Source organism: Hemibagrus wyckioides, linkage group LG20 (genome assembly GCF_019097595.1).
Source record: "Hemibagrus wyckioides isolate EC202008001 linkage group LG20, SWU_Hwy_1.0, whole genome shotgun sequence".
NCBI classification, from domain to species: domain Eukaryota; kingdom Metazoa; phylum Chordata; class Actinopteri; order Siluriformes; family Bagridae; genus Hemibagrus; species Hemibagrus wyckioides.
In genome coordinates, this window is record NC_080729.1 from 13,395,833 (window position 1) to 13,419,451 (window position 23,619).

Consider the following 23,619-nt stretch of genomic DNA (forward strand, 5'->3'; position numbering starts at 1 on the left):
TGCATCAAGAAAGAAGGCAACAAAGGAAGGAAACCTGTGGCTCTGTATTCACAAGAGAACAGCTCCATATGGTGTACATGTGCTCTGAAGAAGGATGGGAGAAATAGCTGTATGGCAGCAACAAATGCTATGTCATTCATCGCTGTGTGTCGTTGCATTGGTGGAGGATCATGGCATGCACATGTACACACACACAAAAGAAGAATTCAGACATTTGGCAGTTACAAGGGGTGAAGCATGAAAAACAAATTTCCCTGTAATAACACGATACAGATGCTGTGGATAGAGATTAGGTAGAAATATAGCAATAATCTTTTAATGATGTCTCACATAATCAAATGTAAGACAAAAGATTTAGCCACTTTGTGGTGCTATACACGTGACTGTGAATTAGTTATTCCAGTAGAAATAATCAGAATTGAGAATTCAACAGTGCCTTTGCATAAGCCAGTATAATAAACTTGTGTTGTACTAGCTGCATTATCCTGTGTGCAGTAGCCTACTTTAAAAAAGGCTACAATATGAACTAAAAAAGCTGATGTGCTGCATACAATTAACCATTACTCAACTAAATGTAACGTAAATGCCACCACCATATTATTATTCACTTTAATGATGAATATTGGGAGGAAAGCGACTGTCATTGTTTTTTTCTTCAGTAATGACCTTTTCCAAAGGCCCTTTAAAACTGTTAGATTTCAACACATCGGCTTGAAATGACTCTACAAATGGCTGCTGTGAGCATTCACTCTTCAAAATTCCCTGTGTAGGTTTTATCACTTTAGAATGGGTTGCACTGTTTAGGTGGTAACTAAAAAAGTTATAAGGAACATGCTGACTCATACCTACCCCATATAAATACTATATCTACATCCATATATCTATATATATTCATATACAGTCCCATCTGGAAATATTTGGGTTTGAGATGAATACATGATATTTACATCTGGATGTGTTAAAATGCTTAGACATAGCTGGCACATTTTGTTTGGACCCACCCATTTTTTTAAGTGAGCAGAAATATTGGAACACATGGTTCATTCTTGTTGCACCGTGTTATACTGATTGTTTAAACAATTAATAGCTCTGATCTTGTTCGATCGTCTGGTTTTCACCTGCGTTTGTTGTTAAAATGGGTAAACCAACATGAAGACAAGAAAGCTGCCTATGGGAGAAAAAGAAGCCATTTTGAATCTGTGAAAAGAGGGAGTCATTACACAAGCAATGTCTTGTCTTGTCTCCAACAACCTCCACGGGGCAGGAGTGAAGGTATCACAAACTACCATTAAAAAACAAACTTTGAGAACAGAAATATAAAGGCTATACAACAAGATGTAAATCACTCAGCAGCAGGAAGAACCAGTAGGCTGGCAGAAAATACAAAGAAATGCAGAGATGAACCACAAAAGTTCTGGAACCACCATTAACCTCTAAAAAATTTGACAGAAAGGCCAAAGTGTGAAGAAAGAAAGGATCTGCTCATAATCCAAAGCATATGAGTTCATTAGTCAGTCACGGTGGAGGTTAATGTCATGGCTTGGGCTTGCATAGCTTCTTCTGGAACAGACTCACTAATCTTTATTGATGACAGTAACAGCAGAATGAACTCAGAAGTCTCCGAGACATTCTGTCTGCAAATTTACAGAGAAATGCATCTAGTCTAATTGGGAGGAACTTCATCATACAGCAAGATGACGCCTAAAATACGCTGCCAGCACAACAAAGGACTTCAAAACTCTCCGAAACAAACAAGAACTGAAAGAACCTATGGGTACAAGTCTGGAAAAGCATCACAAAAGAATGTGATGTGAGTGGGTTTCTGGCTTGATGTAGTTATTTTTGGCAAATTATATGCAACCAAATTTTAAATGTTATTTAATTTCATTTATACTCCTATTACTGTTCCTATATTTTTTCCCGTAAATATTAGGTGGTCTTCGTTCTAAGCTCTGAGTTGTTTAACACATCTAGATGTAAATTTCAGGGAATGAAAGCTGAAATTCTGGTCTATCATCTCATAGTCATCTTTGGATCTCAAACTCAACCGCCTTGTTGTTCCAATACTTTCGGAGAGCATTGGACTGTGTATATAAATTCATATTATCATTCTATTCTACTAACTTTTCTGAATTATTGAAAACATTTTATTGGTTATTTTCCCAGTGCTATGATACAGCAATAATAGTGAGAGTTGTTTATTTGCCACAAGCCAACAGCTGTTTCTCCTGTAAAACATGCAAGCACACAGAGACTAGAAGCAAAATGTGTCAACAAATTTCCAGCTGTATTACAGGGTGTGTTTGCATGTGTGTGTAGCAGTTTTAACAATGGGAAACAGCAGTAGGGCGAGGTGTGAGGCACTGAGCGTGGCACATGCCTTGTCTCCATCAGTCATGCCTGGTGAAAGTGTGATTAGAGGCACAGTGCTAGACCCAGCATGATGTATAGCTTTGTGCTCTTACTACCATCCTCATCCTCCTCTCATTTCTGTCTCTGTCTCTTTCTCGCTGTTGTTTTTTTGTGAACTGTTAGAAAATGATCTTGATCTCTTCCTCGTTTGCTACTTTTATATCTCTTGTTTTCCACCTCATCTTGATTCTTGGCTTTCTAATACTTCTTCCTCTCTGTTTATCCTCCACCTCTTCTATCCTACTTTCCTTTTCTTTATTTACTTCATTCATTTTCTAAATCCTCCTTAAGTCATAGTGTCTGTACTTCTAGTAATACTCTCTCTCTCTCTCTCTCTCTCTCTCTCTCTCTCTCTCTCTCTCTCTCTTAGTTGCCAGGCGTTACCCTGTATTTCTGGGCAGAGCTCATCGCTCATACATGCGGCAGGAGCCACTGTACATTCAGACAGTTCTAAAGGTCAACCGCACGCTCTACATCGGTGCCAGGTAACCTTACCTGTTTCCTTCTCCATCGTACAGTAAAATACATCTTGTTAATATCACTCACAGAGATATGTAAAAGTCTACATTACGAGGCTGCCACTACAGGGACACAACAGGAAAGCATTTAAATCCCATTTAAACCCCAATGATGCCATAACATACAGCATTTATGATTGAGAGCCCAAGAGAACTTATCTGACTCTGCAATCTGGGCAGGAGGCTTGGTATACCTCTCTCCTGGTCAAGCAGAATTAGCACATGTATAAAGAAAAAGGGCAATCTCCTTCAGGGCTGGTCAGTAGCAATAATGTGTTGCAGGAGCAGTAGGTAATATGTGGTAGCTTTATATTAGCTTACACCTTCCCTGGTTGCCAGCTGTCATGGAACATAGCAGAATCCGCTAGTAGCTAGAATAGATGACTGCAGAATCCCTGATTTTTATTATAAATAGAAGCAGTTAGAGTCTTTATACTGAGCACAGGAAGTAAAGAATATTGGAGCCTGCTATGACTATTAAAATGAAATGAACTGCTTACTAATCGTAGACAGTGGCTTAGTTTTCTCAGTGGTTAATTTTGTGAGCAAGTTGAAATCTGAAATGTACCCAGAGACCTCTGCTTGGCCCTTGAGTGACCACATAACTGCCCAGTTCAATTGTCACTATGGCTTAAAGCAGCTTCCCATCAGCCAAATGTATAACTGTCATTTATCATTGATTATCTTGCCATTTCACATTCGTTCCCAACACTTTAAGGCAATAACACAAATCTCAAACTACCAGATAGCATAGCATCAGTTAGCTGGCTAGGAGCATTTTTGAAGTGCTCAGAACCTAATGTTATTCTTTGCCTTCTAGTAACTGCTTCAAATATGAATGGGTATTGAATTGTTAAATAGTTCTGTTTATTTAAGTCCCACTTTTAAGCACAGAGGACCAATAGCCTTTTTGGTAAAGACGTTATCATAAAATGGTTGGTCTATCAAATTCTTCCACTGACACATACACAAATATCAAGTGCCTTGCTCTTTTAGTATATGGAGAAACATGAATTTACAGTAGCTAGAGCATCCTGAAACAAACTCTGTTTGTGTATGTGTTATTGAAGTCAAATCCACACATCATTTACACCATTTTGTTCAATTGTAACCATTTATAATATTATCTTGTTGATTCGTTTTTGTTATATAGGTCTCTTCCCATTCGAATAGTTTGGTATGACTGACGAATATATATAATAACTTTCTGGGAACGTTACCAAGACTGCTGCCAAGTGGACAAACTTTATTAAAGGACTATGTTAGAAATCAGAATCGGATTATACCAAAATTGAACGGAAAGCTAACGTAATGTACAAGCTAATCTTCTAAATATTAATAAACATACTAAGTATACGCAGCCTTATTCACTCAAGCACACATCCACTTTAAAAGAAAGCAAGACTAGGTTGAATTCATTTTCTTTTTCCATTATAGCTTATTGAGTGTATGGGAGAGTGTGATTATGTACATTGAAAGTGCTTCAGTATCACTTTTGAAAAGCTGCATGAACCTGTTATTGTATTTATTGTTTTTTCTCTTCTTTTTATTTTTCTACTACTGATTACTGCTTTCTTTTTATTTACTCTGATTTGTATTTGTATTTGTTCTGTTGTGTGTACACTGTGTCTGTATGTACACCAATCCGGCATAACATTATGACCACCTGCCTAATATTGTGATGGTCCCCCTTTTGCTGCCAAAACAGCCCTGATCTGTCATGCACTGTGTATTCTGACACCTTTCTATCAGACCCAGCATTAAGTTCTTCAGCAATTTGAGCAACAGTAGCTCGTCTGTTGGATCGGATCACATGGGCCAGCCTTCGCTCCCCACGTGCATCATTGAGCCTTGGCCACCCATGACCCTGTCACCAGTTCACCACTGTTCACTGCAGACCGGGAACGGGATGCTCTGATCCAGTCGTCTAGCCATCACAATTTGGCCCATGTCAAACTCGCTCAAATTCTTACGCTTGCCCATTTTTCCTGCTCCTAACATATCAAGTTTGAGGACAAAATGCTCACTTGCTGCCTAATATATCCCACCCACTAACAGGTGCCACCTCTCAGTCACCTCTCAGTGCTCATAAATGTTCCTGATCGATGTATGTCTATCATTTTTACGTAGAGATCGCCTCTAAGTTCTACTGCATCAGAAAACCTGACCTTACTTCACACACATGCTGACCATAATGGACTGATGCCTTTTTTTTCACCAGCAAGTTATAAATTGCATGAGGATATAGACCTCTTTTCTTAATGTACGTTAGCGGCTTTGGAAATGCTAGACTTATTAATGTTACACCACTATCTTATATATGAGTGTTTTATTCTGGACAGGATTTTTCATTTAAACAGCAGTGACAGGTGTCCTAGTCTGTCTGAAATGGAAATGAAAAATTACACAGTGGAACAATTTCATTACAACTTGAGATCTCTAAAAGCACTTCTGTGATAAGCGTCAGATCCAATAATGTAAAGGAGGTATTATCCACTCTGAAAGTCATTTTTTCCCCATCTGCTTTATATTCCTTTCAGTGTGTGAGTGCGTGCGTGTGTGTGTGTGTGTCTTCTATGTATGGTGTCCAATGGGTGTCTTAAACAACTTCAGAAATATACCACACTTGCTTCAAAGTCAGTGCTGACAGGGGGCTTTAAGCTCTCTAGAGATTTCACATGTGCTCCTGCTTAGACCAGAGGCTGAAGGGTAAACCCTTTAGAAAGGGAGGTTAGCAAGCCAGCCTTTGCCCCCTGCCCTCTACTCTCCTAAAACACTCTCTTCTTGGCTACTTACTGACAGCAGAAACACTACAAGTTGGGTTACAGGATTAGAGGTGGCAGAAAAGCTGGCGGAAACCAGTTAACACCTTCCAGAAAGTGTGAGGTCTTAGGACAAAATATGCACAAGACTGGGAGAATTTTTTTTGCAAAGAACAATGCAGACATATTAGGCATAACCAGCAGTCTAAAACCATAGGGCCTTATTCAAAGTTTGCAACTTAAGTCCTAAAGTTGTCAGTATTTTCCACAGGGAAACTTTTCAGAGTCAATTTTCTGAGTTCCCTATTCAGATTATGCAAATCTCCAGTGTTTATCTCGCATCTCTGAGCTTGTCAGATTTTTCTTGAGTAGAAGCGTCTGAGACGGTGTTTATAAAAAAACGTCTAGACCGCTGACATTAAACACGAGCACCTGCCTTCTGCCCCAAAAAGTAAAACAAATACCATTTTTTTCCCCTTTGCTGTCAAATGATGTTGAATAAAAGCAGTAGACAATTTTAAAATTAAAAAAAGATTAAAATAATGATATATGAACAAGAACATGGCTAGCATTGAAATCTAACAGGAGTCTAGTATATTGCAAATATACCGCTGCATTTATTTAACAATATGGCTTAAAAAAAGCCCTTGATCCAGAACATCCTGCATTTTTTTTTATTTATATAATCGATAATTGTGTACACGACTACACGAATAAAAGATCATAAAACTGTAATACGTACATGGGATGAAGGCTTTTTCTATCTAACTCATTCAAGTTGGAATATAATGCTAAAGCTTCCGTTAATTTCGTGTGCTCTTGTGTAAAGAAAAGTGCGCCCAAGGTTGGAAGGACATGCTGACAAAGCACCCGTATATAATATTTCCCTTAAATGGCTTTCCATAATTTTTTCTGAGTGACCAAAAAATAGCCAGAATTAGCCTTCAACATGATATATTGTGGTTCCTTCAAACTGTCAGCTGGACTTCTAACCTCGATATCCTTATAGAAAATGTACTTTAGTCCAAAGTCAAGAGACGAAGTATGACATAAGACATGCCAGTGTTTTACTCAAACGCCACATCATGTGTGTACTGTAATTCCCAGATAAATCTGAATTGTGAAGTATATACAGTAGATTCTGTATATATTTTTATATACCACTGTGTTCAGTTTCACTAGGTGTGCAAGTTCAAAATCAGCTGTCAGAAGATACATCTATAAGAAATGCATAAAAGATGAAAGTTCTTCTGTGAACACAAGAACACGAAATGCAGCACAGGAACAGCATATTAGATCCGCACTGAATCAGGCATTATGGTTGAAAATAATAATACTTCCAGTATATAACATCATGGTTGCATGGTATAATGGTGGGATCCTACCTTGACCAAAACATTAACCTTGTTGTCTTTGTCTCTGAAGACAGCCATGTTAGTAATCATAGTCTGTACCTGTCTGATTAGGTAACAACGGAACCTTGGCAGTTGTGTCTTCAGGGATTTCCATCAGTGTCATGCGTCATAACTTCTAGGAGTTGTTTACTTGCAAATCTTTCCTGACTTCTCATGCTACCTGAAGAGTGAGCTGAACAGCACGGTTAATTAGCTAGCTAGAATGTCACATTTGTTGATTATTAAGTTGTGTACATTGGCTGGTCCTGTAGGAACTTAATTATGACTGTTAATCAGAAGAGTAAAGAACATCATCCTTTCTTTCTTTCTTTCTTTCTTTCTTTCTTTCTTTCTTTCTTTCTTTCTTTCTTTCTTTCTCTCGCTCTTACTCGCTCGCTTGCTTGCTTGCTTCCTTCCTTCTTTTTCTTTTTTTCATTTTGATGACTGCTGACAGTTCTGTCAGCTGTGTTCTTTGAGGAATAGAAAAAAAAAACCCTGATGCATTTAATGCATTTAAATTTGCATTTGCATTTAAGTCTACTTTTAATGACAGCTGACTGCCATCTGCAAGTGCTGCCCAAATTGATGTCCCTCTTTGCAACTGACTATCATCCAAACAGAATTAGGGGCTTTACTTTACTGAGAATTATACAAGAGAGATTTTTTTTTCAAATCTGGCCAAAATAATTCTGCCTTCTGAACTGAACATCATTCAGATAGGACTTTTAATTAACTCTGATGCAAACTCCAAAATTCTGTGTAGAATCACAGATAACTGGGTGACATGGTGGTACCGGTGGGTAGCTTCGAAGCTCCAGGGTTCCCCAGTTTGATCCTGAGTTCATTTTACGGTCTATGAAGAATTTTAAATGTTCATGCTTGTATGGGTTTCCTCTGCTCTGATCAGGATAAAACGGTTAATGAAGATGAATGAATGAATCTACGATTGCTGTAGTTAGTGAACAGAGACAGATGTTGGACCAGGTTGTTACTAAAAACTGAATAGTTTCCCCAAGGACACATTTTAGTTTTCATTTAAAATAATAGCTCAGGCTATTTAAGAAAAGTTTAAAAGCGTTTTCACACCTGGCTTGTTTGGAGCACCTGTTTTTCAGAATCTGGTGCATTTTCTCCTTTGATTCGATTAATTTAGACATATGAACACAGCAATCGCGCTCCAATAACAATCTACGCCAAATAGCAAATAAACTCTGCAGCTTGTGGTGAGAAAGCAGTCTGACCCAATGCACCAAGCTGTATAGCAATGCATTACGGGAACTGCTTAGCATGTATGTACAGTGTTACACAGCATGTTTGCTTAGCTAAAGGCTCACAACATGCGTCTCAGGTTATCGTCTCTGATAGATCTTTAGTGACGAGGAATTTTGTGATTGAGCATGTCATGGCATGCCTCTTCATTTTAAAATAACATCCATTTTATAATGGCTCTTCGAAACAGATGAACTGAAGCAATGTTGATGTCGATGAAACCAAAAAAAGAGTTTCCGTCTACCTGTCTTGATAGATAACAGCTATGAACGGAGCCACGGAACATAAACAGGCTCACTGTGACCAATCAGAAAACAGATTACTCACATGTGACTTACATAAATACATTTTGATTCGCTTTGAAATTTTTTATTTGGTTCACAAAAATTTTATTTGGTAACCCTATAGACCTGTATGTGGTAGTGTAGGTATTGCTAGGGAAGATATGTTAATACAATTGCCCAGGACAGGGTCTGGGTAACACTGTAACACAGGTTAGTTAATGAAAAAAATGAAATATGTGAAGCAAATTATTTGTAGTCATGAGACATGTTGGTCACCAAGCCATGTTAACCTTGCGAGCCAAACCGCAAGGCTAATCAGGCAGCTAGTGTAAGTCTGAAAATGGCTGGTGTGAAATTGGCCTCCTACATAAAGCAATTTTTTTGAGAGGAAATTAGAGGGTTTTTTTTTTTTTTTTTGGACAGGTTTCGATGCTCAGAATATTGGCCATAAATGAGTCTGTGATTTTAAAAATGAGCACATGGAGCCAATTTCATGACTCCTTCAGTAGTCCACATTTATTCTCAAGCATCCCATGGGGGAGTGTATCATATCTAGTCTGTTTTAGAGATTTCATTAGCTTTTTAGGACATGTTTGATACTGGGAGCTGTAAATGCTCTCTGGTAATGGTCTAGTTGTTATAATTGGTCCCACAGTTCCTGCAAGTAGTAAAGAGTTTGTTCTTCTGTTCTTAAATTCAGCCTTTTAAGATGTCACCCAGATAATCGATAGATTTCTTAATGCCTTAAATTGACGTCGTTAACTTTATTTCGGATCCAAAATGTCACTTAAAATATTCACTTTGCCTTCTAGCTTTGACTGATAACTAATGCATAAAATATTGGACTGCTTTATTAAGTTAAAATAGCGGCCTCCTGTAGTTCAGAGTATAACTGAGTGCACTGTAGAATGTTTCTTGTTCGAACCATTTATTAGGTAAGTGTGTGTGTGTGTGTGTGTGTGTGTGTGTTTGGCAGGGCCAGAAATTAACGGATTATCAGTAATTCTCAGAACGATGATCGTTACAGGGAAAGTAGCTGATTGAGCGTAACTGTCAGGCTTTTTACAGTTTATTTTGTCTCATACGTTACATACAGTCCTCTTTATGATATGTTGCAGGGATAGATAGATTTGTTGTGATAGATTTGTAGGTCTTTAATTCATTTATGTAGATTGTGATTTATTAGTGTGCCGCATTAATGGGCTTTATTATACATTTAAGTGTTCTGTCTGGAAAACAATTTGAGACTGTGCTATATAAAACAACAACAATAATAATATTAACACTACTAATGCTAATACTACTACTACCTCTACTGCTACTACTACTGCTACTACTACTATTATCATTACCTCTACTACTACTCCTTCTTTTGCTACCTCTTCTACTGCTACTACTACCTGTACTACTACTATTACCATTACTACTACTGCTGCCTCCAGTACTGCTATTACCATTACCTCTACTACTACTACTACTACTACTACTGCTGCCTCCACTACTGCTATTACCATTACCTCTACTACCACTACTACTACTGCTACCTCTACTACTAATATTACCACTACCTCTACTACTAGTAGTGCTGCTTGTACTACTGCTACCTCTATTACTATGACAACGACTGCTTCTACTAATGATACTTCTGCTACTACTATTACTACTAATGATACCTCTACTACTACTATTACTACTACTACTAATTCTACTACTACTGCTACTACTTCTTCTGCATCTACTACCACTACTACTGCTTCTACTACTACCTCTACTACTACCATTACCATTACATTTACTACTAATACTACTACTATGACGATGACGATGACGGCTGCTTCTACTGCTGCTAGTTCTACTACTACTACTACTGCTACTACTGATACCTATACTAGTGCTACTGCTACTACTACATCTACATCTACTGCTAGTACTTTTACTGCTACCTATTACTTCTACCTCTACTACTACTACATATCCTGAAAATGTCTTCCAGTAACATAATATAGTTTTTTTTTTTTTTTTTTTTTTTTTGCCAGTGATATAACAACTGCTCCAATGATTCATCCTTTTCAACCTCTTTTTCACTGATAAAAGGTTGCGGTTTTAAGAAAAGATGAGGTTCTATGAAGAGATGAGACTTCTGTGCTTCTTATGAATAGTGTGTGTGTGTGTTTCAGAGATGACCTTTACCGTGTGGAACTGGACCATGTAACAGGGGATGAGATGTTCTACAGCAAAGTAAGTCATATTTCCTCACACACACACACACACACATGCCCGATGACTCATTAACATGTGTGTGTGTGTTCCATTGTGTGAATGTGTGAACGAACCACGTTCTCTTTCTTTCACTACTACAGAAGCGAACGTGGGAATCCAATAAGAATGACATCCGAATCTGCAGGATGAAGGGCAAACATGAGGTGAGTTTTAAACAATCAGCGTCAAACACTGTTAAGTGCTTCGAAAGATGTCTCTCAGTGCCGTAGAAAAGTATCTCAGTGCATATCAACATTGTGAGTACTATATCTTCCACTTTGACAAATACCTCTTAAGTGTTTGAGTGAATATGCAGCTCAGATGTACAGTACTCACTCAGGAGAGCTTAACTTCTGATGCATTAACTGATGCTGATATGCAGCAGTGGTCAGCATTTCTTTTTTCTTCTTAGCTAATTGACCAGTTTTGCTGATGCTGATGAGTCTCAAAGCTTCTGACAAAGAAGTTTCTTATCTAACAGGATCCGGGAATTTTATCAACTGGAAAAAATGAGAAATTGGAAAATATGCAGCCTAGAGTGGGGCCCAAAAGTCTGATAGTAGTGCTAAGTGTTTTGATTTCATTAGTAAATTACATTTCTTATTATTCTTCACTGACGGCATGGTGGCACAGCGGGTAGCATTACAGCCTCACACATCAGATCCAGGGTTCCCGGCTGCTTTCTCGGGTTGCTTTCAGCTGTGTGGATTTCATCTGGTTTCCTCCCACATCACAACAACATGTCAGTAGGTGGCCTAGCTAAGATAAATGATCCTGGTGTGTAAATGGTGACTTGCGATGGACTGGTGTCCCATCCAGGTGTCTTCCCACCTCATGGCCAGCTCTGAATCCACCATAACCCTGACCAGGATACAGCAGTTGCCTGAAACTGAATAATAGACCTAACTGTTCAATAATATAAATAAAAAGGCTGGTTATTTTTTATTATATTTTTTGAGTCATTATTAGTACTATTTATTAACATAGTGGACACTTGCTATAATCAATAGATTTACAGCGTGTTAGAAACTTTTATTTGTTACCATTTAACCCTGGTGTTTTTTTGGACATTTTCAATCAGTATAAACAAATGAATTATTTTATCACCGCAAGTCTGATGTAAAATTAATCAGGAGTCAGTGTGTGGCCTGACATTTTCCCTCTGATAACCTTACACAGAATTTTAGTGGTTGTAAATAATGCCTTCAAATTTTAGATGCTTATGAACAAGGCCTTGAGGCATCTCAGAGAGCAGAAATGTGTTTGATATCACCAGACATTTACTTATTATAATATATTTATTCATATACACTACCGCTCAAAAGTTTGGGATCACTCAAAAATTGTATTGTTTTCCGAGGAAACACACACAAAATTAGTCTGAATAGAAAATATAGCAAAAGAACAGGACATGCTGACATGTCAGAGTTAGAAATGATGATTTTGATGGAAATGATGAATGTTTTCTTCAAACTTTGCCTTCATAAAAAAAAACACCTTTTGCACCAATTACAGCCTGGGCATTCTAGCTGTCAATTTTTCAAGATAATCTGATGAGATTTCAGCCCATGCTTCCTGGAGCATCTCCCACAAGATGGATTGGCTGATGGAGTCTTCCTCCATAGCTGAAATCAAGCTGAAATATGCAAGTGATCCCAAACATTTGAGTGGTAGTGTATGTATGTATATATATATATATATATATATAAATATAACTATTATTAATGAAAAACATTAATGATTACATTAAATCTCTGAGTGTCTACTTTCATCTGAGATATTCAACACCACTGTGGAGTGGGACATGGAAAGAATTTCAATACACATGGGCACAACAAAATAGGTGAAATTCCATTTTTTGGTAAAAAAAAAGATAAAAATTGATTTTACACTTAACAGAGCACAAATCCTCATTTTTGGGCTTTTTAATAGACTTTGGTATTTAAATATGTTTATACAGTATATACAGTATATTGCTGAGGTCAGGACTCTGTGCAGGCCAGTCCAGTTCCTCCACACCAAACTCGTTCCTCCATGTCTTTATGGACCTTGCTTTGTGCACTGGTGTACAGTCATGTTGGAACAGGAAGGGGTCATCCCCAAACTGTTCCCACAAAGTTAGGAGCATGAAATTGTCCAAAATATCTTGGTATGCTGAAGCATTAAGAGTTCCTTTCACTGGAACTAAGGGGCCGAGCCCAAACACCTGAAAAACAACACCTGAACTCAATGATTTGGAGGGCTGTCCCAAAACTTTTGGCAATATAGTGTAATCCCAATATATGTTCCAATGTTAAATGGAATTTACAGAAATGAAGACCGTTGAAAAGTCATTCAAAACAGAAAATTCTGCGTAGGTAATTTCACAGGGTAGGAATTATTAATCACCATCAATCACCAAGTTCATTAAATCTGTTTCATTCTTTCTATATCTTTGAGTCAATAAAAATATGCGGATATATTTTAGTATTAAATACGACAGGAATATTATACAACAGTTTAATTTTTGATCCACATACAAATGAACACAAACAGATTATTAAATCTTCACAAAATGGAGGCTTTTGATTCTTAAACCTTCCGAAGATGAGCTTCATTTCCTGACGCTAGCCCTTGACTGTAAAACCTCAGCTATGAGTGGTTATGTGTGATTGCATCAGGATGCTGGTGAATGTCCGCTGGGCTCAAACACAAGCTTGGTGGTTTGTTCTCTTTGATCTTCGCCAGACAAATCACCCCTTCTCCTGAAGTTCAGGGGCTAATTGCGGTAGACTGGCCTTTCCATAGCACAGGAAGTGGAGCTAGCGTGGTTTCGTACAGGTGCATTTCAAGGGGATTGATGGAATTGGTTACATTGAGGATTGATGTCCGAGCGGGGTGTGTATTATTTTTCCGCAAGAGCTAGCTTACAAATGAGACCTGTCTCTAATGCATACTGATAGAATTCCCAGCCACACACACACACACATTCAGACAGAAACATACACACTCCTGACATTTCCAACACAAATCTGCATGTTGCTCACTCATTATACTCCTGTTGTTTTTTTTTTAATTAGTATTATTATTATTATTATTATTATCTTTTTGCCAAATTCTGTCTCCTTCATCCTTTCTGTCTGTCCTTTGCTGGATCTCTCTCTATGACAGAAATGTTTGTTATGTCACTGTTTTCTTGGAAAGTCCTTATTCTTTTCTCTGACTATTCATCATGAGACTGAAAAGAGCAAAAATACATAACATTACACACAGAGGAAGAAAGAAAAACACACACAATGACATGTCTGTTTCTGTGAATTCTTCCCGCTGCCATGTTGACAGTGTAATCCTCAGTGAAGTTCCACATTTCCACACTGACCTTTGAGATCTTTGGGAGTCGATAAAGATAACAGTGAGAAAATGAAACAGTAAGCAGCAAGCCGTGGGTCTGTGGTGTATTTATTGTGTGTCAAATAAAATCCAAAATCCTGTTTAGGCCAATTAGGATCATTAAGGTAAAAATCTATTAGAGGCATGGGAGGTGAGAGATGAGAAAAGAGATTCCCATCAACTACACACAAAATTACAGTATGCACTCTAACACAGGGGACTAGATGCATTCTAGTAGATGTTTTTTAGTTGACATTTCACTTAAATTTTTACTTGTATAGCGCTTTTAAGAATGGAAAAGGTTGCCAAGCAGCTTTACAGGAATATAAAAATTCAGAAAAAATTTTAACATTTTTTATTCCTAATGAGCAGTGAGGTGAGTAAAACACTCCTTGAGATGATATGAGCAAGAAAACCTTCAGACTCAAAAGGGAATCCATCCTCATCTGGGTGACACCAGAGACTGCGATTATAAGTAACTTCCTTTCCGTAATTGTGTATAATCAGTGGAATTGTGTAACAAGGAGCTTCTGAGCAACTTTTAAGACTGAGCATCTGCATAATTTCTGACTTCATTATAGATTTACCCTAAAAATCCCTTCCTGCCGAAGCAAATCAAATGTTCATTGATGGTAAAACCAAGTATAAAGAATGCGGTACAAAACTACTGCCTTGGTCTCTAAGTGGTACCGTGCATCTTTGTATAGTCCATGTGGGGACCTCAGTAGACACATCTGCACAGCTGTAGATTTGTTTAAAAGAGTTCAGTATTGTAGCTGCTTTGCTGTGACCCCGTGTTCAATTTCCGCAACGTTAAGACGATAAAATCGCCAAAAAGATTTTTTTGTTTTCAGTGAAACATGGGGATTTTTTTGCTCAGGCTGGTGATGAAAAATGGTTAAGCTGAGGTGGTGACTAACATTCATTTAGTTTTCTTTCTACCAGCACTTACCAGCTTGACCTGTGTTTTAGCAGATGGTAAAAGATGGTCAAACCAAGCTGGATTTTTCAGCAGGGTTTTTTTTAGGTTCCAGCCAGTCGTAGCTGATAGTTGCTGTGCTGCTATAGGCTTTTTAATGCGCCAAAAAATATGCTGCTATTCTAGTGCAGCATATAGTTGGCATTAATCGTAATAGCATTAAGCTCTTTTTACTGCACAAATGCAATGTTTTATTATTCTTCCGAAATGCATCAAAAATAAGACATCTCAAAGTATTTGTACACAGGGTAAAACATATTAATATTTACATTTATACCCAGTTTAAACATGAATAATTAATGAGACGGATTATTTATCTAGATTTACAGCCCGGCACCTGAATTACTAAAGCCCCGTGTGACATATTAATCCTTCTGAACGATATCTAGCAACGTCATCTACTAGAATGCTAATTTTTTCCTATAAACTAACATGGAACAACTAATCTCAGGTTTCCCTTACAAAATGTATTTCTGTGTGTTTATAATACAAGATACTCTCATTTGTTTGGCTGCAATTTTTTATTTGCCTAATGCAGACACAAACACACACACTCACATAGGCAAGCACACACACACTTCCCTGATGCCAGTGCTCTCTCAGTAATTGCACTGGCAATTAAATTCTTTTGGCTACTTTACCCCAGTGGACACATTCTCATAAAGGGGATTGAAATTCAATATTCCAGCTTGCATTGCAAACACACGTGTGCTCCTCTTCGCATCTTCCTATGTCTGTTTATTCTGGTCTTTTGGCCTTGTGTTGAATAGTCTGATACACACAGAAGCACATTTTTCACTGCAGTCTCCTTCTTCGGCAGAATACAAATGGAGCCCCACACGTACACATATCTTAATAAGACACACAGATACACAAAGCTGCCTGGCAGCACAAACTGTATTATTGTCTGGCTGAGGGGGTCAAAGCTTATCCCATCATCTCTGATTGGCTCATAATCCCTTGTCCACCAAAACCTAGCATAGAAATCTTAATAAAAGCGTTGAATGCATTCATTAATAATACCATTCTATAAAAGGTGATCAATAACTGATATTACACAAAGGATATGTGTGGGTGGAAAATGAATACTTTTGCATAATGTGGTGTTAAGAATAGAAGCAAAATTACTTGCATAATATGACAGAATATGTATGCGACTGAGGGGCATTAAATACACAATAGTTTATTATGTTCTCCAAATGTCCACTACTCTATTCTCTCTGGATTTTTTTTTCCTCTTCTTTTTCTCCAATTTTCATTCTGCAAGATCATGAGAGAAAGGAGAGAGAGAGAGAGAGCAGAAGCTGTGCGAGTGGGATTTGACCCATTGCCAGACAGCACAGGTGGCGCTTTGTCAATGATGTGTCAGGAGGGACAAAGCAAATGAGAAAGAAGAAGAAAGGAAGAAAGCAGAGAATTAGACAGAATCATACTCCAGAGAAAAAGAGAGAAATAAATAGCATAGAAACTGTATAGAACCCTGCATGAGGAGATAAAGAATGTAGATGAGAGAGGACCAGTAGACCTCAGGGACTGAGTATTAATGAAGGGTTAAAAGGACATCCGCAGTAATGATCATTCAATTCACAGTAATTATGGTGATTTTTAAATCGGAACTAGAAATATATGTTTTGATTTAAACAAGCTTCTTAGTTTGGGACCTAACCGAACCTCCGGTGACATTTCCTCCAGCCTTAATTTGTGTCCTATAATTACAGCACATTGAGTTCCTGTATTGTAGATTTATACAACGTAATGCGAAAGCTCATAGCCCTTAGTGTAATGAGTTTTATTGTTCTTTGTTTGTATGTTGTTTTCCATTTATTGCATGTAATGTATAAAGATCTGTAAAAGCAGGACTGCCCTAAGTGACATCCCTTGTGCGGTTTGAAAGCTTAATCGAAAAGAGGCATGCTCGTGATGTTTCACAATTAGCAGGTAATTAGAGCACTGTCTTTACCTGTATTTATATAGTAAAACTTTACTAGTAAAGAAGAGGCTTTTATGGGAAATGCTTGCTTAGTGGATATTGCTGTAGTGTAATCTGAAATGATTCCAATAGACTCAATTATAGATATTAAAATCATTGACCAGTGAAGTCTATAACATTGATTATCTTATTACCCTGGCATCTGTCGAGGGGTGGGATATATTACACAACGAGTGAACAGTCAATAAGTGTTGGAAGTAAGAAAAATGGGCAACCGCTCGAATCTGAATGACTGACAAGGGCCAAATCGTGATGGCTAGACGACAAGGTCAGATCATCTCCAGGTCATGTGTGGTGTTCCTGCTATGCAATGCTTTTTACCTACCAAAAGTAGTCCAAGGAAGGACAACCAGTGAACTGGTGACAGGGTCATGGGTTCCTGTGCTGACCAGAGTGCCCATGCTGACCTTAGTCCACCACTGAAAGCACCTAAAATTGGGAAAGTGAGTTTCAGAATTGGACGAAAGTAGCCTGGTCTGATGAATCATGTTTTCCTTTAAAATGAGGATGGCTGGGTGCATTTGGGCCACTTAGCTGGAAGAGAAGATAGCAAGTGTGAGATTTTTTGGCAGTGTTCTGTTGGGAAACATTGTGTCCAGGCATTCATGGGGAAGTTCATTTAACATGTACCACCTACCTAAACATTGTTGCCGACCCCCTTCATGGCAACGGTATTCCCTAATGACAGTGGCCTCTTTTAGCAGGATCATAGTGTTGACTTGGCCTCCAAATTCCCTAGATCGCTATCTGATCAAGCATCTGTGGGATGTGCTGGACAAACAAGTCTGATCCATGGAGGAATTAAATGTCTAGTCACCAGATACCACAGCACATCTTCAGATGTGCTACAGACTCAGTTAATGTGATTCTTTTTGTACATGTACATAACCTTTTTTTGGACCTATTAGTAAAGAAACATGTTGACAGTATCTGTTTTTACCTTGACTATACCAGTATGTGAATCATATTAAGGAATGTGGTAGGTCTTATGAATAAGAGCTTTCTTTCCACACGGAAACACTATCAGGAAAGGGAAATATCCGTTCGGACAAACTCACACCAAGCATATGTAACACCAACCGAGCATTCAGTGCTTCACCTAATCGCCCTAGAACATCTGCCCTCAGTATCAGCCCTGCTGAGCTCAGCTACACCACGAGACCAAACCAAAGTCAATGGACAAAGAAGAAGTGTGTGTCCCAGCATGGAGCTGCACAGTGGGGCTCTTCTGCAGTGCTTTTTTTATAAATACACATAACTTCTTCAAAGGGCTTCACAGGTGCCTTTAAATGAACCAAAACACTCCTAACTCTTCAGTGTACTGTTTTGTTTCTCTAGTAACCTCCTGGCTTGCTTTTATAGGAGTGCTTTTGCCATGCTTTGTTCTAATGAGAGTTCAAATTCGTAATTACCCCCACATTAACATCAAAAGCAGACACGCATCATAAATATTCTCGAATATTGTCCAGGCATGTACCAAAATGTGGGGGGAAATTGTTTGAGAATAACTACTGCTGAATGACTGATCATGAGCCCTGTGGTAGAGCTGCACAGTGAGGCCTACTTTACGACCTACCCATGCATTAAGCAAACAACTAAATTTGCAGCTAAAAAATGACCATGTTTAAATATCTGTCTGCATGTAGTCTCATCCATCACGTCCAAATTTGCTTTCCTCATGAATCTCTCTTTGTTTTTATCCCCTCTTTTTGTTTTCTCTCTCTCTCTGTTGGTCTCCGTCTCTCCAGGAGGAGTGCCGTAACTATATGAAGGTATTGCTGAATCAACATGGCGGCCTTTTTGTGTGTGGGACCAACGCCTTCAACCCGCTGTGTGCCAATTACACCGTGAGTGGCCTCATAGCGCCTCAGGAAGAGCTGAATACCATCCATACTGGCACCTCACTGAGCAAATGTGTGGCTGTGTTGAGACTTTAATGGGCATAGTTAGTCCAGAATTAAGTCAAGGGTTCTCGAACTTGCAGCATAAAAATAAAATTCACAGACACTTTTATGACCTCATTGCAATTTTCTTCTAACCATAATCTATCTCTATACTAATCTTCCAATATTAGACCCAATAGATAAATGTGTACCATCTTAATTGATTTATTAACTTGTTTATTTATTTTATTTATTAAAGCCATGAGAGCTTTTATTTTCCTCACACTGAACCCAAACCTGTTAAGTTCAAAACATATTCCATCACATCAACAGCCAATTTTCCAATTTTATTAAAATTGCAGTTAGAATTATTATAATAATAATTATTTTATTTTTATTTTATTATGCTTATTTGTTTTTAATCGATTGAGATTTAGATTCAGTTCAAGACTAATCAATTGCAGTTACAACTAGAATCATTAAATCTGACCTGATCTTACTAAGAATTAGTATAAGTGCAGGCAATGTGAGTAAATCTTGTTTGCTTTAATACATATGAATGTGAAAGAAAAAAGACAGCCAAAATTCATAGTTCTAAGTGCAATATTTCCATTTATAATTTTTTATATGAATAAAATGATGTGGTATTTGCAAATATAAAACAATAGCAAAGAATAAACAAGGAATATAACATGAAAGGTCAGAGATGAATATTTTCCAGTAATTGTTTTATTCCTCTTTCTCCACCAGCGCCAGTGTTTTTATCTGATTAATGTCACATTTTAAGTAATGAACCTTTTATTAAGCAAGAAACCAAAGTGTCTGAAAACTCTGACTGTCTCAAAATGTTGACACCGGAAACGCCTTTCTGAAAGGCTAAATAAATATTCCCTTACAAAATATTTCACCATGTCAACCTCTCAGTCTGAACTAAACTGTTATCAACAAGTGATCATCTTCTGACCTATCATTTGAGAATTCATTAGTTTTCAGATCTTCACTACAAAAACATCATTAAATAGTACTAATGTACTATAGTACTAATTAGTACTAATGAAAATCAGGCCTCTTAGTTATATGTCATGAATCCCCAAATGTTTTTTGACTTATGATTCCAGATAAGCATTTGAATTGGTGAAATTGCAAGCACTGGATTCTCCTACCAGTAAACATACACGTGAATGATAGCTGTACTCATGTTTGATGCACGTGAACTGAAGAGGGCTTCGGCTAAATGCACGTCTCAAGACGTCTGAATCTGCGGAAAAATCTGCATTCATTTTGAAAATCGCAAGCTTCCCTTAATATGGTGGAGTACGCTTGATTTTGTGTTCATTTCTGCAATCACAAAACCACAAAGTCCTGAAGGGACTGACTAAAAGAACCACAGCCATTTGTATAATGCGATTTTTTAGAATGGTTTGAAGTGGTTTATATTACTATCACTGTTTTTCCTCACTTTAAATGCATTATGATTTACAGACAAAAAAAGGCTTTCTTTGAAATCCTCAGTTTATAAAAAGCTTATTTTCTGATCTGTTGCTGGCATTACAGTGTATACGAAAGCTGCTTATATTTCCTTAACCCAAGCTTTCCATCTTATCCGTGAGTGTGTGTTTTCTGTGTGAGAGAGTGTGAAGGCATACAGGAGTGTTAGTAGTGTTTTAAGGCCATGCTTACACCAAAACTGTTGGGTTATTTGTATTACATAAAACGCATAAATCTCAATCCTCATTCAAGGGACCTGTATCGATTGCTCTAAGAAATAAATAAAATTCTGAATGTGGAGTATTTTAGTCAGCCAGTCACTAGATGAGTTGTCAGTATGAGGTATGATGTCAGATATTCGAGATTATTTATAGACCTCTTCCTGCACCCTCTCAATTCCCAATTTCCCACCACCTGGAGATACGGTAGCTGCTCTGGGAAATGGGGTGTGACGTGTATGCGGTTTGCTGCAACCGTCAACAAGTGAGTGTTATTTATGGCTCCCGATTTGTGCTTGTGTGTGTGCATTCATGTGTGCAGAGAGACACTCTGGAAATGGTTGGAGAGACCATCAGTGGAATGGCCAGGTGTCCATATGATCCTAAACATGCCAACGTGGCCCTGTTTGCAGGTTCGTAGAAACACTTGTTAATTGCGTCAAAGGACACTTTGTGGACATTTGGCGATTAGGGGAAGAGGGTGTTTAACATTCTCACAGTCTTATATGGAGTGTTATTGATGTGAAACACACTATGCTGCCCTTTCCTTCCTGCCCTCTTGTAACTGATCTCTTGGCTTTTTCACCTTTGACCCAGAGGGTAACCTCTTCACGGGTACTGTGACGGATTTCCTCGCTATCGACGCTGTCATCTATCGAAGTTTGGGAGATAGCCCTGCTCTCCGCACCATCAAACACGACTCCAAGTGGTTTCGAGGTACATCAGCTGATTGCAGTACTGATTGTTCTGTGACCTGCACAGTGATGATCGATTGCTTGTCAATGCCCGAGTTCCTTTTAACCTGACACCTCATTTAGGTCGATACATAATAATTACATTTTGATTTCAGATCATACAGATAAAAGAAAGGTAATGAGATGTTTTTTGCTGTTTCTGTACAGACATAAATCTCCTTTAGAGAAGTGAGTAAGGAATAAATCTTGACTAACTCAGAATTCATTATTTTCAGTCCAACAGTTTCCCAATGATTATATTTCTTAATTTATTATTAAAAATCACAATGCGATTTTAACATGTCAATCATAGTTTCTGTTATCACTTACGTTATAGCTACTGCAAAAGGAAATTCCTAATCAGCCTCCGTTTTTTTTCCTCTCTCTCTCTTGAATAGATAATAAGATAATAAGAAATCTCAGCTTGCCATGATACAGAAAATTCTTGAACACTCACTGTTACAAAATGGTGAAATCCCAGTCGCTTTCCATAAATGTAAAATATCCTTCTCCTTATAGAAAACTTTATCCTATTAAAAACTGGATTTAACAACCAATTATGATTTTAAAATTGGTTTGTTAATATGTTTAAATATTGTGGAACCAATTCTGCTGTACAAATCCCTCTAAATTAGGTTTTTTTGAATATAATTAATATAAATTGCAAATAGCCCTGCTCTTGTGTTATAATAAACTTTATTTGTATATGTTCTTGATGGGAATAAAAGCAAAAAAAAAATTGAACAAGAACTTGATTTATGCTCTGCAGCATTGCTTTGAGGTTTGAAGGTAAAGACGCAGATGGCCTACTGAGTGAGTTTGTAGTTAAAAAGATTCAAGGTCTCTCAGCCAGAGCGTGTTCAAAAGATCAGCGAGAGAAGTCTGAGATAGAAGAATGAGAGAGGTTAAGTCTTCACAGCTGCCTCAGCTCACGCTGCACTTTTTCTATACGAAATTTATAAGCCTTCATCTGTGATCGGCTCTGTTTCCCTCCGTCTTTTTCTCCCATCTTCTTTCTGGTGTTACTGTGCTCAGAATGTTCAGTAGCTTATCTCAAATCATATAAAAAGTTTGGGCTGTAGTTACAAAAAGAAATTTCGGAAAAACTGGGTTTTCGAGCTGGATAGGAAAGGTTTTATTAGCAAATGGTTAACGCTAGAAATCCCACAAAAAAAGCATAAATAAATCATGTAAACGTTGACTTTGAACTCAAGAGTTTATCATGTCTGTAATGCTCCCTGTTGTTCTGGGGGATGTGATAGCTTAGTGGTTAAAATGTAGAACTACAGATCAGACGATTACGAGTTCTATTCCCAGGTTCACCAAGCTGCCACTAGGCCCACGAGCATTGCTTTCAACCCTCAGTTGTATAAAATGAGATAAAAACATAAGTCACCCTGGATAAGGGTGTCTACCAAATGCCATAAATGTTAGTGTTTTGAGGACAGTGCATGCTTTCTGAGTGAGAATTTTTGCCAGCGATACACAATATTGCCAAAAGTTTTGGGACATCTGCCTTTACATGCACATGAAGGTTTAGGAGTGTGTTTTTAGGAATTTCTGACCATTCCTCTAGAAGCTTATTTGTGAGGTAGATGGATACTGATGTTGGACAAAAAGACCTGGCTCGCAGTCTCCGCTCTAATTCATCCCAAAGGTGTTCTATTGGGTTGCAGGCCAGTCAAGTTCCTCCACACCAAACTCCCTCATCCATGTCTTTATGGACCTTCATTTGTGCACTGGTCATGTTGGAACATGAAGGGGTCATCCCCAAACTGTTCCCACAAAGTTGGGAGCATAAAATTGTCCAAAATGTCTTGGTATGCTGAAGCATTAAGAGTTCCTTTCACTGGAACTAAGGGGCTGAGCCCAAAATCTGAAAAATAACACCTGAGTTCAATGATTTGGAGGGGTGTCCCAAAACTTTTGGCAATATAGTGTATGATGAAATGAGCTTATTTTCAGACTTGGTCGAGGTGTTTCAGGGTTTGGGCGTGTATTGGAGATGAGATTAACTGAAGAGCCAGTATTTATATTGCTAATGCAGACTGTATGAAGAG

At 38.0% G+C, this 23,619-nt stretch overlaps 1 protein-coding gene across 1 annotated transcript in view; it reads left to right on the forward strand.

Annotated features, from left to right (window-relative positions):
- sema6ba (sema domain, transmembrane domain (TM), and cytoplasmic domain, (semaphorin) 6Ba) overlaps window positions 1-23,619 on the forward strand; it is a 140,249-nt gene that overhangs the window by 79,744 nt on the left and 36,886 nt on the right. The window contains exons 4-9 of the mRNA XM_058372802.1: window positions 2,783-2,897; window positions 10,817-10,877; window positions 11,000-11,062; window positions 18,985-19,083; window positions 21,148-21,238; window positions 21,423-21,542. Of these exons, the coding sequence (XP_058228785.1) occupies window positions 2,783-2,897; window positions 10,817-10,877; window positions 11,000-11,062; window positions 18,985-19,083; window positions 21,148-21,238; window positions 21,423-21,542 (549 nt within the window). The remainder of the gene's footprint in view (window positions 1-2,782; window positions 2,898-10,816; window positions 10,878-10,999; window positions 11,063-18,984; window positions 19,084-21,147; window positions 21,239-21,422; window positions 21,543-23,619) is intronic.